Raw genomic sequence first — 15,404 nt, forward strand, 5'->3', positions numbered from 1 at the left:
CTATAAACATGGGTGTCAGGTGCCTCTGGAGTAACCTGTGTCATTTGGGTATATCCCCAAGAGTGGGATTGCTGGATCATATGGTAGATCTATGTTTAGAGTTTTAAGAAGTCTCCAAATTTTTTACCAGAGTGGTTGCGCCAGCTTGCATTCCCACCAGTAGTGTAAGAGGGTTCCTTTTTCCCCACATCCTCGCCAACACCTGTTGTCCGTGGTGTTTTTGATGATAGCTATTCTAACAGGGATGAGGTGGAATCTTAGTGTGGTTTTGATTTGCATTTCCTTTATTGCTAGAGATGGTGAGCATTTTTTCATGTGTTTTTTGGCCATTTGAATTTCTTCTTTTGAGAAAGTTCTGTTTAGTTCACTTGCCCATTTCTTTATTGGCTCATTGATTTTGGGAGAGTTTAGTTTTTTTGAGTTCCCTGTATATTCTGGTTATTAGTCCCTTGTCTGATGTGTAGCTGGCAAATATTTTCTCCCACTCTGTGGGTGGTCTCTTCAGTTTAGAGACCATTTCTTTTGTTGTGCAGGTTTTTAATTTTATGAAGACCCATTTCTCCATTCTTTCTCTTAGTTGCTGGGCTGCTGGGGTTCTACTGAGGAAGTCCTTGCGTATACCTATTAGTTCCAGAGTGTTTCCTGCTCCTTCCTATACTAACTTCAGAGTTTTGGGTCTGATATTAAGGTCCTTGATCCATTTTGAGTTGATACTAGTACAGGGTGATAGATAGGGATCTAGTTTCAGTTTCTTGCAGATGGGTAACCACTTTTCAATATTTGTTGAAGAGGCTGTCTTTTCTCCATTGTATATTTTTGGCACCTTTGTCAAAAATGAGGTGGGCATAGCTGTGTGGATTCATATCCAGTTCCTCTATTCTGTTCCACTGGTCTTCATGTCTGTTTTTGTGCCAGTACCATGCTGTTTTTATTGCTATTGCTTTGTAATATAGTCTGAAGTCAGGTATTGTGATACCTCCAGCATTGCTTTTTTTGCTGAGTATTGGCTTGGCTATTCGCGGCCTCTTGTGTTTCCCAATGAACTTTGGGGTAGATTTTTCAATCTCTGTGATGAATGTCATTGGGATTTTGATGGGAATTGCATTAAACATGTAGATTACTTTTGGGAGTATAGACATTTTTACTATGTTGATTCTACCAATCCATGAGCATGGGAGATCTTTCCATCTTCTGTAATCATCCTCGATCTCTTTCTTCAGGGGTTTGTAGTTCTCCTTGTAGAGGTCTTTCACATCCTTTGTTAACTTTGCACCTAGGTATTTGATTTTTTTTTTTTTGAGGCTATTGTGAATGGAATTGTTTCCATGTGTTCCTTCTCAGTTTGTTTGTTGTTGATGTATAAAAAAGCTAATGGTTTTTGTAATTTGATTTTGTATCCTGCCACTTGCTATAGCTTTTTATGGTGTTTAAGAGTTTTTGGGTAGAGTTTTTTGGGTCTTTAAGGTATAGGATCATATCATCTGCAAATAAGCATATTTTGACAGTTTCTTTACCTATTTATATTCCTTTTATTCGTTCATCTTACCTAATTGCTCTGGCTGGGAATTCCAGTACTATGTTGAATAGGAGTGGAGATAGTGGGCACCCTTGTCTCATTCCTGATTTTAGGGGAAATGGTTTCAGTTTTTCACCATTAAGTATGATATTGGCTGTAGGTTTGTCATATATAGCCCTTACAATGTTGAGGTACTTTCCATCTATTTCTAGTTTTCTTAGAGCTTTTATCATGAGGTACTGAGGTTTGAACTCAGGGCCTCATGCTTGCTGGGCAAGTGCTCTACTGCTTGAGCCCACACCCCCAGCCCTTTTTGCGTTAGCTATTTTTTGGCTAGGGTCTCACTTTTTGTCAGGGCCAGTCTTGGATTGTGATCTGTCTACCTATGCCTCCCACGTAGCTGGCATTACAGGTGTGAACCCAGGTTATATGTTGAGATAGGGTCTTGCTGACTTTTTACCTGGGTTGGCTTAAAACTGAGATCCTTCCAATTTCCTGCCTTTTGAGTAGCTGAGGTTATAGGCGTGAGCTACCATTCCCGGCTGTAGTTCATTTTCTTACAAGCGTAAGTTGTAAGGTGAGGGTGGTAGTAATTAAATTTAAGAGTAAAGTGTTTTGAAGAGGTCCTGAGGTATGTGATGAGAAAAGATGCCACAGTGATTGAGATCTTACGTTCTTTTCAAGAACTGTATTAGGAAGATAGACTTAATGATAGATAACTTGTTTTTTTTCTTTTGGTGGGACTGGGGTTTGAACTCAGGGCTTTGTGCTTGCAAAGCCGTTGTTGTACCGCTTGAGCCACACCTCCAGTTCATTTTGCTCTGGTTATTTTGGAGATGGGGTCTTGTGAATTGTTTGCTTGGGCTGGTCTTGACCCCTGTTTCTCCTGATCTCTGTCTCCTAGTAGCTAGGATTACAGATGTGAGCCACCAGTGCCCGGCTATTTTTTTTATTTATTTAGTTTTTTTAGAGGTACTGGGATTTGAACTCAGGGCCTCATACTTGCTAGGCAGGTACTCTACCACTTGAGCCACGCCTCCAGCCCATTTTGCTCTGGTTATTTTGGAGCTAAGGTTTCCCTTTTTGCGTAGGCCAGCCTGGACTGTGATCCTGTTATTTTTATGCTTCCTGTCATTGCTGGGATGGCAGGTGTACACTACCATGCCCAGCTTTTTTTCGGTTGAGATGGGGTCTCACAAACTTTTTGCCTGGGCTGACCATAGAGTCACGATCTTCTTGATCTGAACCTCCCCAGGTAACCAGGACAACAGGTGTGAGCCCCCAGTGCCTGGCTTACGTAATGATTTTTAAAGAAAGAGTTGATTGGGGAAGAAATATGAGGTTCCTTATTTGCTAAACGATAACTTGAATAGCTGCTTTTTTTTTTTAAATAATAACTACCTTTTGGTATCTCTGTCATTGTTCAGATCTTTGTCATCTTTTACCAAAAGATGTCAGTCACTCAGGGTCTTGTCTGTACACCTCACACTGTCAAGTGAGAGGGGAGAGGAGGCTCCTGGAGGGAAAGAAGTTTATGGAGGCACTGGGTGACGAAGGCTTGTGAATTAAGGGACATCTAATTGAGGTCCCTGCTTGCCCTACTCCTTACCACTCCCTGCCCCCATAGTGCTTCTTTCCTTTATGTCTCCAGGGTGCTCAGTTTTAGGGAGGCTGCTGTCAAAGGTGGTAGCTCCCCTAGGAAGTGTTTCCCTGCAGCACTTACCCAGTCAGTGGCCATTCTAGGAGCTGCACACTTGGTATTTTTTTGCCTGTCTGACTTGTCAGTAGACTTGGGGTTCCTTCAGGGCAGGGGCCGCCTCTGACAAGTGTTAGCATCACCAGTGCCCGCTCCAGCACCTGGTTATATAGGTGCTTTATACACTTTTGTTGGGGCTGGGGTATGGGTTGTAGTTCAGTGGGATCAATCCCTGGGCCTGCAAAAATAAATAGATCTTAAAATCAGTAGATTTTTTTTTGTTGTTGAGTAGATGAAAAAATGAAAGAATTGGGTTGTTTCATGTAAATTCCGTGAGCATGGATACAGATTTGCTCCTGTTCCCGTGGAAAAAGTGTTTGGGAACAAGACACCCATTACAAGGACTGTGTGCCATGTCTTTGATGACTCCTTTTCTGATTTACCTGCTTCTGGTTGCCTAGCAACTGCAGTGTTATGAGTGAAGCAGGACTAATCTAATTACTTACAATGAGCCAATGTGTCTCTGAGACAGAAAACCTTTATAGGTTAAAGTCTGTCATTCGGTGTTTCTTGCTCCAAAACACAGAGACTGAAATAAATATTTTGAATCTTGTTAGATGGGTGAATTTAGCAGATAAGACAAGAAACAGAGTGGCGTGACGGTGACAGCCGCGGGTGTCCTGTCTTAGCTGCCCTGAGGCCTGAAGCAGACATAGCGTGTTTCCTTCCCCAGGGCAGCCACTTCTGTGTGCCTGGTGTGCAAGTGGCGCTCTTTTGAACACGAGTGAGCACAGTCTTGTGGGTGCTGGTGGTTGTTTAGTGTTCCACAGGCCTGTTACTATTTACATTTATTTTTAAATCAACTTTATTTTGGTATGATTTGTATTCAAGAAAATGTAACTGTTTGGGTGTAGTTTGATAAATAAATAGGCATGTCATGTAACTACTTTCCAGTCAAGATGCAGGACATTTCCAGTAACCAAGGAGGTCCCTTGTTTCATTTCTCACTTGGGGAGAGGTTTTTTTCTTTTTTTGTCTTTTCTTTTTTGGTGCTGGGATCGAACCCAGGGCAAGCGCTGTACCACCGAGCTACATCCCAGCCCTCATTTCTCACTTGGTTCTCAGCCATCCTCCCACCTCCACATCCAGATGTCACTGTTCTCTCTAGACTGGTCTTTTTTGAAATCCCATCTAAATGCAGTCATGTGTCCTTTTTTTTTACAATTAGCATTGTTTTTGACTTTCATCCATGTACTTCTTCTGGTGAGTAGTTCATTTTTTAAGGCTGAGTAGTGTTCCACTGTGTGGGCATACCGTAATTTACCTGCTTTCTTGTTCTTGGGCATTTGGGTTTATACTTTTTGCCTGTGAAGAGTAAGGCTGCTGCAAACATTGTCTTCAGGTCTTCCTCTTGGGTGAATACCTAGGAGTTGAATTTCTAAGTCAGATGGCAAGTGTGCTTAATTTTATAAGAATCTGCCAAACTGTGTCTCCAAAATCATTGTACCCTTTTGCATTCTCACTGGTAACGTACGAGAATTTTGCATACATTTTGGTCAGAATGTTAAATTTTAACCACGTGAGTGGGTGTGAAGTGGTGTCTCCTTGTGGTTTTAATTTGCATTTGGTGACAAATGATTCTGAGCGTTTTTTCGTGTCCTTAGTGGCTGTTTGCTGTTTTCTTTTGGGTAGTGTCTGTTCAAATCATTTGCCCGTGTTTTACATCGAATGGCTTGTTTTCTTACGATTTTGTTGAACGACAGTTTTTCCCAGCTTGGTTGTCTTTTCATCTTTCTTAACTTTCTGTCTTTTTGTGGTGTGGTAAGCAAGTACTCTGCCACTGAGCTGCACACACCCTCAGCCCTTTGCACTGGCCCCCGGATCCAGCAGTGTTACTAGTCATATTTTTTGAGGTCTAAAGTGTGTCACTTTTCCCCTTCTGTGGTTCATGCTTCTTTTGTCCCATCTGAGAAAAGCTTTTTGTATGCCAAGGTCAGAGAGATTTTTTTCCCTGTTATTTTATTTTAGACGTTTCGTAGCTTTACATTTCGGTCTGTGATTCATTTCAAGTTAACTTTTATATGCAGATAAGGCAGGGATCAAAGGTGTATTTTTTTCATATAGCTGCACAGTTGTTTCAGTATGATATATTGAAAAGATGATTTTTTTCAACTGAATTTCCTTTGTACTTTTGTACAAAAATATCAGTTGAGCTTACAGGTGTGGCCCTGTGTGCAGACTCCGTTCTGTCCCAGTAATCTCTGCGTCTGTCTGCATGACAATGGCGCCCTGTCTTGATAACTTCATAGTAAGTCTCGAACTTACTATGTAAGTCTTCCAACTTTCTTCCATTTTTCCTTCCTAAGATTGTCTTGGCCATTCTAAGTGTGTCGCACTTCTGTGTAAATTTTAGAGCTGAGCTTGTTACTTCCCTCAAAAAAGCCTGCTGAACTTTTGTTACTGATTGTATTGTACCTACAGATCAAGTTGAAGAATAATTGCCATCTTTACAGAATTAAGTCTCCTAATTCATGAACATGGTGTATTTCTTTGTTTTTTTTTATGGATTCTGTAACTTTAAATTCAAGTATGTTTGATAGTTTTCAATGTACAAGTCTGAAATATTTTTTAATTTACCCCTAAAGGTGTCAGATCTGTGGATGCCGTTGGACATAGAGTTTAAAACATTTGTCTCCAAATATTTATTGCCAGTAGATAGCAGTGCGTCCAGGTTTTGTATCTTTTGACTCTGTATCTTGCAACCTTGCTAAATTCACTTGAATTTATTTCTAATGGTTCTGAAGGCTGGAAAACCCCACAGTATTCAGATGCTGTCATCTGGTAAGAGCCTTCCCGCTGCATCATCCCATGGTGGAAAGTAGAAGGGCAGTTTGTGTGTATGTGCGTGTATATGTGTGTGTGTGAGAAAGAGAGTGAGAGAAGGAGAGAGAGAGAGAGAGAGAGAGAGAGAGAGAGAGAGAGAGAGCAAGCAAGCTGAATTCATCCTTTAATGGAGAACCCACTCAAAATAACCTACTAACTCTGAGATCACTGTATTAATTCATTCACGGGAGGAGAGCCTCATGAACTCATCACCTCTTAAAACTGTTGTGTTGGTTTCTGACATGTGACCTTTGGGGCATGCACTCAAACCCCAGCACCATACGTGTGTTGTCAGCAGCGACCCCTGTAGCTCTCCAGTCATCCTTGTCACTTACGTGCATTTGAGGGGACATACCAGACAAATGTGCATCGAGCACATTTCTTGTAACTGTAATTTTGTTCTCCTGTGTAGGGGTGATGGTGGGGGTAGAGGGAAGGTTTGGGTGGAGCCTGTTTATACTCACTTTTATTTATGCCTTTTATTTGCCTTTGCTTTAGTGAATATAACTCCTCAGGAGATGAATGGGTGGTGGCATACAGTTACATTTCTTTTTTTTTTTTTTTTTTTGGTGGCACTGGCATTTGAACTCAGGGCCTGATGCTTGCTAGGCAGGCGCTCTACCACTTGAGCCACTCCACCAGCCCTGCAGTTACGTTTCTTAAATGGTTCCTGTTTCACTTGCTGTCTTTTAGATCCCATTTTCATGGTTCTGAGTAAACCCTGGAAGATTGTTTGAAAGAAGTATAAGAAGAAATTCACCTGCCTTGTTTTCATTAATTTCAATTTATTTTGCAGATTTTTACACTTCTAAGTATGGCCTTAGCAAACAAATGATAAGGAATATTGCTTTAGCAATTAGTAGATAAAACAATGAGGATATAACTGCTTGAGAATATGGCTTCTAACTTGCATGCAAATAATAATAGGTGATTAAATTTGGCAGGTTGGGGTGGTTCACTTTGCTAAACAGAGGTGTTTATTTTTTTTTCATTTGGTAGTACTGGGGTTTGGACTCAGGGCCTTGCACTTGCTTAGCAGGTGCTCTACCACTTGTGCCATCCTCCCAGCCCTTTTTGTTCTGGTTATTTTGGAGATAAGGTCTTGCTTTTTGCCCAGCTAGCCTGAACCAAGACCTCCTATTTGTGCTTCACTGTGCTGCTAGGATAACAGGCGTGCCCCACTGTGCCCAGCCATTGGTTGAGATAGGGTTTTGCAAACTTTCTGTCTGAACAGCCTCAAACCATGTTCCTCCTGATTTCTGCCTCCCCAGTAGCAAGGATTACAGGCTTGAGTCGCTGCGCCTGGCTCCATATACATTTCTTAATTAATGACTTATAGATGACCTGTCTTGATGATTTACTTTAGAGAAGATGTCCTGCTTTGTTCTTGTTCTGAAATTCCTACTTGGGATTTCTTGTTTCTTCTCCATTTCATCCTAGTTTTTATTGACTTTGGGGGTGTCACCTTGCAGACACCTGTGCCCTCTTGAGTTTGTGAATACCAGGTTTAATTAGTACTTTTATCCCTCTGTTTTTGTGGTGGAGCCTCTGCACCTGTATGTGTCTTTGCAACTTTTGCTCTATCCGGGCAACATCCAGCTGTCCTGGGGAAAGTGATGCATCTTATACCTATGCATTTAATGCCTTAAGGATGTTGGTCAACGACATTAGATTATCGTGAATGGTCAGATTTGAAGTTTAGTTTGGGAGTCACCTTCGTATGTTGTTTGTCCTTTTTTTTGTCTTCTGCAGTGGTGGAAATAAATGTGAACAGGGAGTATTCTGTAATTTTTCTTGGCTAGAGACATTACAGAGCAGACTGTGTCTTCTGGTAGCTTATTTGAGCTTGACCTCTTCTGACAATGTTTCTGGCTTCTGTTCAAGCAGAAGCACCCCTTAGCTTGTCCCCCCCCTTCCTGTGGTACTGCTTTCCTCTCCCGGTCCCAGTCTGTCTGTCTCTAGCAGTAGCTCGTTTGTAACCCTTGTCACTCACTGCTGTACATATGCCCTTGCTCTGGCTGCATTCCGGAGCACAACTGGACAGAAAGACATCCTCACTGTGCGTTCTGAACCACTAACCTTCAGAGAGCCCTGTATGCTCTGGTTGTTCAGACATTTTTCTCACTACACTTGTTTCTTCCATGTCCTGGTGTCTCTTTATTTCTCCCTCCTCAAACTTCCATCACCAGTTCCCTTCTTTTTTCTCTTTGCTGATATCTTGTTTTCTATTCATTAAGAAAACAGAAGCAATCATAGAGGCCTTCTGGCAGCACCAGGACTCCCACCTCCCTGCAGCTTTGGAGCAGGGCGGTAGCATGAAGGTCATTACTAGGGCTGTCCTCTGTGGCTGTGTGCGCAGCGTGGGGTGAGGGAGGGCTGGAACTCAGGGGGACGAAAGACTGGGTGCACTTTTGATGGGGACATGAGCCCTGTGCATCCCTGTGGATAAACTTTTCTGCCTCCAAGATTGACCTTTCTGTTTATCAGTATGCCTCACCTCACCTGTTTCATCTGACTCTCTTCTCCATGGGACCAAGGACTGTGGCACCAGCAAAAGCTGAGAAAGATTTCCCCCAGCGCCTTCTTAGTCTGCTCCATGCTGCTAACTACAGAATATCTGAGCCTGGGTAATTTGTAATGAACTGGAATTCATTGGCTCATGGTTCTGGAGGCTGGAAGTTCAAGATGGAGGACTGTTATCTGGCAAGGGCCTTCTTGCTGCATCATCTCATGCTGCAAGGCAAACGGGTGGGGAGGAGAGAAACAGAAGCAGATAGACAGACAGACAAATGGGGGCCAAACTCATGTTTTTTGTAAGGAATCCTCTCCCATGATAACTAATCACTCCCATGAAAATGGGTGGGTCCCTCATGACCTAATCACTCTTAAAGGTCCTCTTCCCAACACAGCCACATCAAAGAACTCTGGGGGACACGTTCAAACCACAGCAAGTCTTCTGAGGGAGCAGGGCCTGGTTGACAGCTTGACTTCTGACTGGTAGTCTTCAGAACTCAGATACATTTCTCTCTTTTCAAGTCTCCTGGTTTGTAGTCTTTGTTACCAGATCTCCAGGAAGTGAATTTGAAACCTTTGTATCTTTCTCTTTTTTCTTGTACTGGAGTTTGAACTCAGGGCCTTACACTTGCTAGGCAGGTGCTCTGCCACTTGAACCACTCCATCAGTCTTTTTTGTGTTGGGTATTGTCAAGATAGGGTCTCAGGATCTATTTGCTTGGGCTGGCTTTGAACCTCCTGATCTCTGCCTCCTGAGTAGCTAGGATTATAGGCGTGAGCCACTCCTATTTTTAATACATCCTGAATATGACCTGTGAGGAAATCTTGCAGCCTATGTCCATTCTTTCTTACTATGTGTGCTGTTGTGCTGGCTCAGGCATTGTGTGTGACCTCACTCCTGCTTGCACTTGTTCAGACCCTTTCAGTCTGCTCCACAGAGCAGTCAGGGCGGGGGACCCAGCTGCGAGGGAGTCCTCCTGCTCCTTCCTCTAAACCCTCAGGGGCTCCTTTGCGCCAAAGCCAAAGCGTGAGCCCTTGTGGCTTTCAGTGCTGTCCCAGCCTGGGCCTGCTGGCCCTCTGTTGTTCCTGGCTCCCTCTGCTTTCCTTGCTGTTCCCTGATTGGCTCCCCTCTTGGAGCCTCTGTCCTTGCTTTTCCCTGGAATCCCTCTCCCACAAATAAATGCGGATGGCAAGACTGCAGTTATGTGCTGCTTAGCAGCAGGGATGCCTTCTGAGAAACATGTTGTCAGAGGGTGTCTCTGTGTGGGAAAGTCACCGAGTGTATTCTCACAAACTAAGAGGCGGAGTGTGCCTGTGCATACAGTAGAGCACAGCGCCTCACTCCCTCCCAGGTCTTTCCTTGAATGTCACCTGGCACCTGTTCTCCAGCTGCTCGCTCCTGGCACCTTGCCCTTCTCTGCTTAATAGTCCCCTTAGCGCTTTTCGCTGCCCAGTGTCCTGCATGTTGTGCCTTGCACACATTTATTCACTGTGTGACTTGCACACCAGAGGATAAGCTCTCTGAGGACAGGGATTTTGGTCCCTTTGTTTGCTCCATCACCAGAGGCCTTATTATAAGATGGCCTAGCAGGTGGCAGATGCCTCATACTTGTTGAGTGGATGGCTGAATGAATAGGTTGCTAATATGTTTTGGTTGAATTTATTATTTTTATAGTAGCCTTTTCTCCCCGGTACTGCAGATTGAATCCAGGGGCTCGCATTTGCGAGGCAAGTGTGCAGAGTCACGTACCCAGACCTCTTCCTTTTATTTTGCTTTTGAGATAGGGTCTCCTTGACTTTGCCCAGGCTGGCCTCCAACTCATGATCCTCTTTCCTCTATCTCCCCAGTAGCTGGGATTACAGGAGTGCCTGGCTGTTAACTTTTAATTATGCCCCTTCTCAACCATGGAAAAAACTAGAGTCAGCAGTGTAAGAAACACCCCAGATACTCAACTCCTGTACTTAGTGGTTAATTAACATTTGGCCTTATTTCCTTCATCTGCTTTGGAGATAAATTATAGATGTCACAACATACACATATTTCTAAAAGTTAAGGACGTCTTCTGTATCATAGAACCCTTACCACTCCTGTTAAAATGGGCAGTCATTCCCTTTTTGTTATTTAATATGTACTGTCCACATTCACATTTCCTGCTGGTCTCAGAATGTCTCTTCCAGCTACTTTATTCCAATCAGAATCCAACCAAGAACCACTTACTGCACTTCTCTGTGTCTTTTGTTGTTGTTCTTGCGGTGCTGGGGATTGAACCCAGGGCCTTGTGTGTACTGGGCAAGCTCACTACCGCTTGAGCCACACATCCAGCCTTTCTGTTTGTATTTTTTGCTTTTGAGGTAGTGTCTTACTAACTGCCTGGCTTAGCCTCAAACTCACGGTCCTCCTGCCTCTCCTCCTCAGGAGCTGGGATTATAGGCATGCACCACCACACCTGGCTTCATGTCCTTGTTTCCCTTCTCATCTAGATAGGTCCCTCCACCATCCTTCCACACTATGAAATTGACTTGTCGAAGATTCTGGCCCCACTGTCTTGCTGTTTGGATTTCTTCTGATTGCTTCCTTCTGAAGTCACGTAAGCTTCTTCCTCTCTCCTCTGTGTGTCCTGTGAACTGGAAGTGAGTCTTAAAGGTTGATAGGCTGAATTGGTTGGATTAAATTTCATCTTTGAAGCTCTTGCTCTTTGCCTCGGCAGCTTTGGGACTTACCCCTGACATTAATGAAGGAGGGACGTGGTTTTTCTTTTGAAAGACTTGACATTTTACACGAGGATGCCCCAAGATCCTGGATCTGTTTTGTTCGGGCCTGGTAGGATGACTTCTCTGTGCCTTCTGTTCCTCCTGAGCCACCCAGAGGACGGCCTCTGGGACCTCTGGGGCCTGGAGGGGGAGAAATTCCTTCAAGCTCCTTGTGGTTTGGGGTATAATAGAGAGCTCTGCATCTGGGTTGGGCTGTGTCTCTTCTGTGTTCTGCCTTCTCTCCCCTGCTTGGACTCACATTTAAGATAAACAGAAAGCAGCTTTGGGGGATCCATTATGTTCAACCTGTCTTCAAGAGGAGGAGATTGGATGCCTAGCACCTCAGTGCTTTGCATTCTGTGATTTCTTCTTGTTTGTTCATTTTTCCAGCTAGGATAATAAATTTCCTTTAGGACAAAAGTATAAAGGTACAGTTTTTTTTCTTTTAAATTCACAAAGGAGTAGAGAATTACTTATAAGCTCTAGAGCTAGAGGGAGCTTTTAAGATTTAGTTAGAAAAATACTAATAAACTTGCCTCATGTCCTTGAATCCTGGCTCCCAAAGTTTTTTTTTATACACTGTAAGCATACTTAGTGCTCTAGTGTGGATTCTGTTGCTGTAACTGAATACTTAGACTAAGTAACTTATAAAGAAAAGATATTACTTTCTCATAGTTCTGGAGGCTGGGAAGTCCACAGTTGAGGGGCCACACCTGGTCAAGTCCTCCTGGCTGGTGGGGATCTCTGCAGAGCGCAGAAGAGATAGGACAGGGTGTCGCATGGCAGGGTGCTCAGGAGGGATGGCAAACTGCTTTTTCTGACAGAGCCACTCTTGGAATAACTAGCCTACTCCCCCAGTAACCTGTTAATCCATTAGTGGATTAGTCTATTCACATGGGCCAGGCGCCTGTGACCCAGTCACCTCCCAAAGGCCCCCATTTCCAAATACCATCAACATGAATTTGGGGATTAATGTTCCAACCTATGAATTCTGCATAGCACTTAGTGTATTTATTATCATATGGTCTAATAGTTCAGATATACAGAATATGTTAATCTGGCTTTTATTTGTCATCAGTTAGGAAGTACTTATATTACCCAAATGGCAATTATAGGAAAAGCTGCCATCCTTTAATGAAATGCTAACTTAAAACCTTTTCATTCCTTTTTGTATGGCACAGGCAATTCGGGATTCGTTTATGCAGTGGCTGGGGAGACATGTAGATCCCGAAGGAGTAATAAAATCCAGCAAGCTCTCCCTTAAATTTGTTTCCTCGCACACCTCTGAAACAGAAGTCACCCCATCTTCTATACCTGTGGTCACCGACACGGAGGTCTTCTCATCAGAACATTTTAACTTACAAATCTATCGGCAAAACCTACGGACCAAGCAACTTGGAAAAATAATTCTGTTTGCTGAAGTGACCCCCACGACCATGAGTCTCCTGGACGGGTGAGTGCCGATGGATCTCCTGGGCTCTGCTACCAGGTGACTTCTCGTGTCGGTCATTCTCTGTAGCCAGGGCAGGGGAGAGAGAGGCAGTTGTATGTAACATGCTTCAGCAAACCTATGCTCGAGGTGGCCAAACTCCTGTCCTGAAGAGCTGAGGTGTAGGAAGAGGAGTTAAAGTCTTGATCAGAGGCCTGTGTGAACGGAAGCCTTCTATGACTTGTGGCTTGTGGCTTGTCCCCTTTCATCAGGCCTTCCAGAATGTCCTCTGAAAAAAAATATTATGAAAAATTTTAACAGGTGGCATTATTGCTCAGGTTACTGTTTTACTTTTGTGCTGTTATAACCAGTGTTGACCATTTCATTTGGGATGTTTTGCATGGGTATTAGAAGAGCAGAGCTGGGTTAAATTGGAATAAGTTGGAGCTTTGAATTTTCAAAACTGTTCTGGCACGCTCCCATCCGACACATTTTTTAAGCACTCTGTAATCCTGTTTGGGTGTTTGAAATTTACTTTCATTGTAAGTTTTCCTTTTTAGTGTCTTCTGTGGACTTTGACTAAAAACTAAAACAGGAAAAACAGATAAAAGGGATTTTTCTAAACTCTTCAGTTTGTCAGTATTAATACCATCTTAGTTTTAAAAGGTGTGTTATAAAGGGAAGGAACAGAAAAGTGTGTTCCCTCAATGTGGCACCAAAATTTAAGGAACATAAGTCTTTAGAAGTGGGTTCACAGTTCCTAGGTGTTCATGCATGGGACTCCATGTTTAGACGGAATATAATTCATCAGAAGGGAATGTTTTGCCTTTGTTCTTAATAATTTCTGGAATGTAATATTACGTTGACATAAAATGGTGAGGTAGCTTTGTCATCTTCTCGGTTCTCCCACTCGAAGCCAGCAGAATGGCAGTGTTGGTGTGCAAAGAGTATGCAGAATAGCATGGGCACGGGAGCCATGTTTAATTATCAGTCGCTCACTGAGTTAATTTGTGTTGTCAGAGTACTTATTTTTTTAGAGTTCCCTAAATCCCCCTGTCTCCACTTCCCCCCTGCCAACTCCCCACTGCCCCCTCCCCAGCAGAGGGAACAATCTTGCCTGACTTGTAACACACCCTGTGGTATTTCTTACTCCAGTGAAGGCTGTATTCCAGGGGTAATTACAGTTTCAAAATACACAGTCATCCTCGTATTTGACAAAGGAGTTGGAGAGACGAAGTTCAGATGCAAAATCATGGCACTTCCATATGGTTTTCCATGTGTCTGAGGGTCACAGTGAAGAGCAATTGATGTTGGGACGATCTTGAACCACTGGAAGTGTGGCCACCGAGTCTGTGCCAGGGACAGCGCATCGCTCAGGGCAGAGCGTGTGCCCGAGGGCAGCTGTGTAATCACGCAGCCAGGGGCCCTGTGTTCCGGGCAAAGAAAAATGCTGTATAAACACACTGCTCTAATTCGTCAGGGTGTTCTTTTTTGATATTGAGCTTTAAAAAAACATTCTGTCCTGAGCGTGGGGTGGGGGGGGTCTGCAAAAGTGCGTGACAGACTTGGAAGCTGCGCGGCGCGAGCTCACTACCAGAGGTGGAGCCTGTGTGGGATTTATTTTTACAAGAGAAAAGCACACTTGAGCTTTTCCCAGGGGGTTGAGGATCCCACTTTCTCCTCTTGTCTGGCTTCTGCAGAGCACAGTGATGGCTCTGATTCTTACCATCCCATCCCCCTGCTTGCGGGGCAGGTGCTGACCAAGCAGGGCTGTCAGCCTTGGCCATCAGAGATGGCCTTCACTCCCCACTCAGGGGGACACTCTGAGGGCAAGGTACTCGCCTCTGGAGTCAGCAGGCCTGTCAGAAGTTCCTGGGGACCTGGAACTTCTCTCTTGGGAATATATCTGTGATGAGGGCCTCTTGCTGCCACACAGAGGCCATGAGCTAAATGAAATACACAGACGGTTATGTTCCAAGAATACAGCCCAGACGATTCTCCACACTGGTTCTGTATGTGATCCACGTGGGGTAGCTTACTGGAAACTGCTTACTGTGTGCTAGTGTGCACAGGAAGCTTGTCTTCCAGATGCTGCTTTGATGTGCTTCCCATGTCATCTCACACGTGATCTTTTTTTTTCCTTTTATTAGGAAAGCAGCAGTATACCTCAAGTTGTGAGTTGGGCTTTAGGCCCGATTGCTCTTTCCAGTGAACTTTCTCATTCTGCAAAATGGCTGTTTCAAAGCTTTATCACTCCCCCTAAAAGGACTGCAGTTGCTATCCTATTGTCATTTTCTGTAATTTCTTTAAATACCTCTCATGCTAGTGACATCAGACCACTCAGCATCCTAGCTCACCTCCAACCCATTATTTACACTATTCCGCCAGAAATGCTTTCTACCTGCTCCCATCCCTTGTCATCTTGTCCTCAAAGCCTATCTCAGCCGAGCGCCAATGGTTGATGCCTATAATCCTAGCTAGTCCGGAGGTAGAGATGAGGAAGATGGTGGTTAGAGGCCAGCTTGGGCAAATAGTTTTTGACACCCTCTTTCCAAAGTACCCAACACAAAAAACGGCTGGTGGAGTGGCTCAAGTGGTAGAGCGCCTGCCTAGCAA

The 15,404-nt window shown here is 43.9% G+C and overlaps 1 protein-coding gene across 6 annotated transcripts in view; it reads left to right on the forward strand.

Annotated features, from left to right (window-relative positions):
- The window catches only part of Hlcs (holocarboxylase synthetase), a 190,212-nt gene that overhangs the window by 55,134 nt on the left and 119,674 nt on the right, over positions 1-15,404 (forward strand). For all 6 annotated transcript variants that reach the window (XM_074072674.1, XM_074072675.1, XM_020174716.2 and 3 more), the window contains one exon: positions 12,541-12,812. In XM_074072674.1, the coding sequence (XP_073928775.1) occupies positions 12,541-12,812 (272 nt within the window). The remainder of the gene's footprint in view (positions 1-12,540; positions 12,813-15,404) is intronic.

The sequence above is a fragment of the Castor canadensis genome, chromosome 5 (assembly GCF_047511655.1).
Source record: "Castor canadensis chromosome 5, mCasCan1.hap1v2, whole genome shotgun sequence".
Taxonomy (NCBI): Eukaryota; Metazoa; Chordata; class Mammalia; order Rodentia; family Castoridae; genus Castor; species Castor canadensis.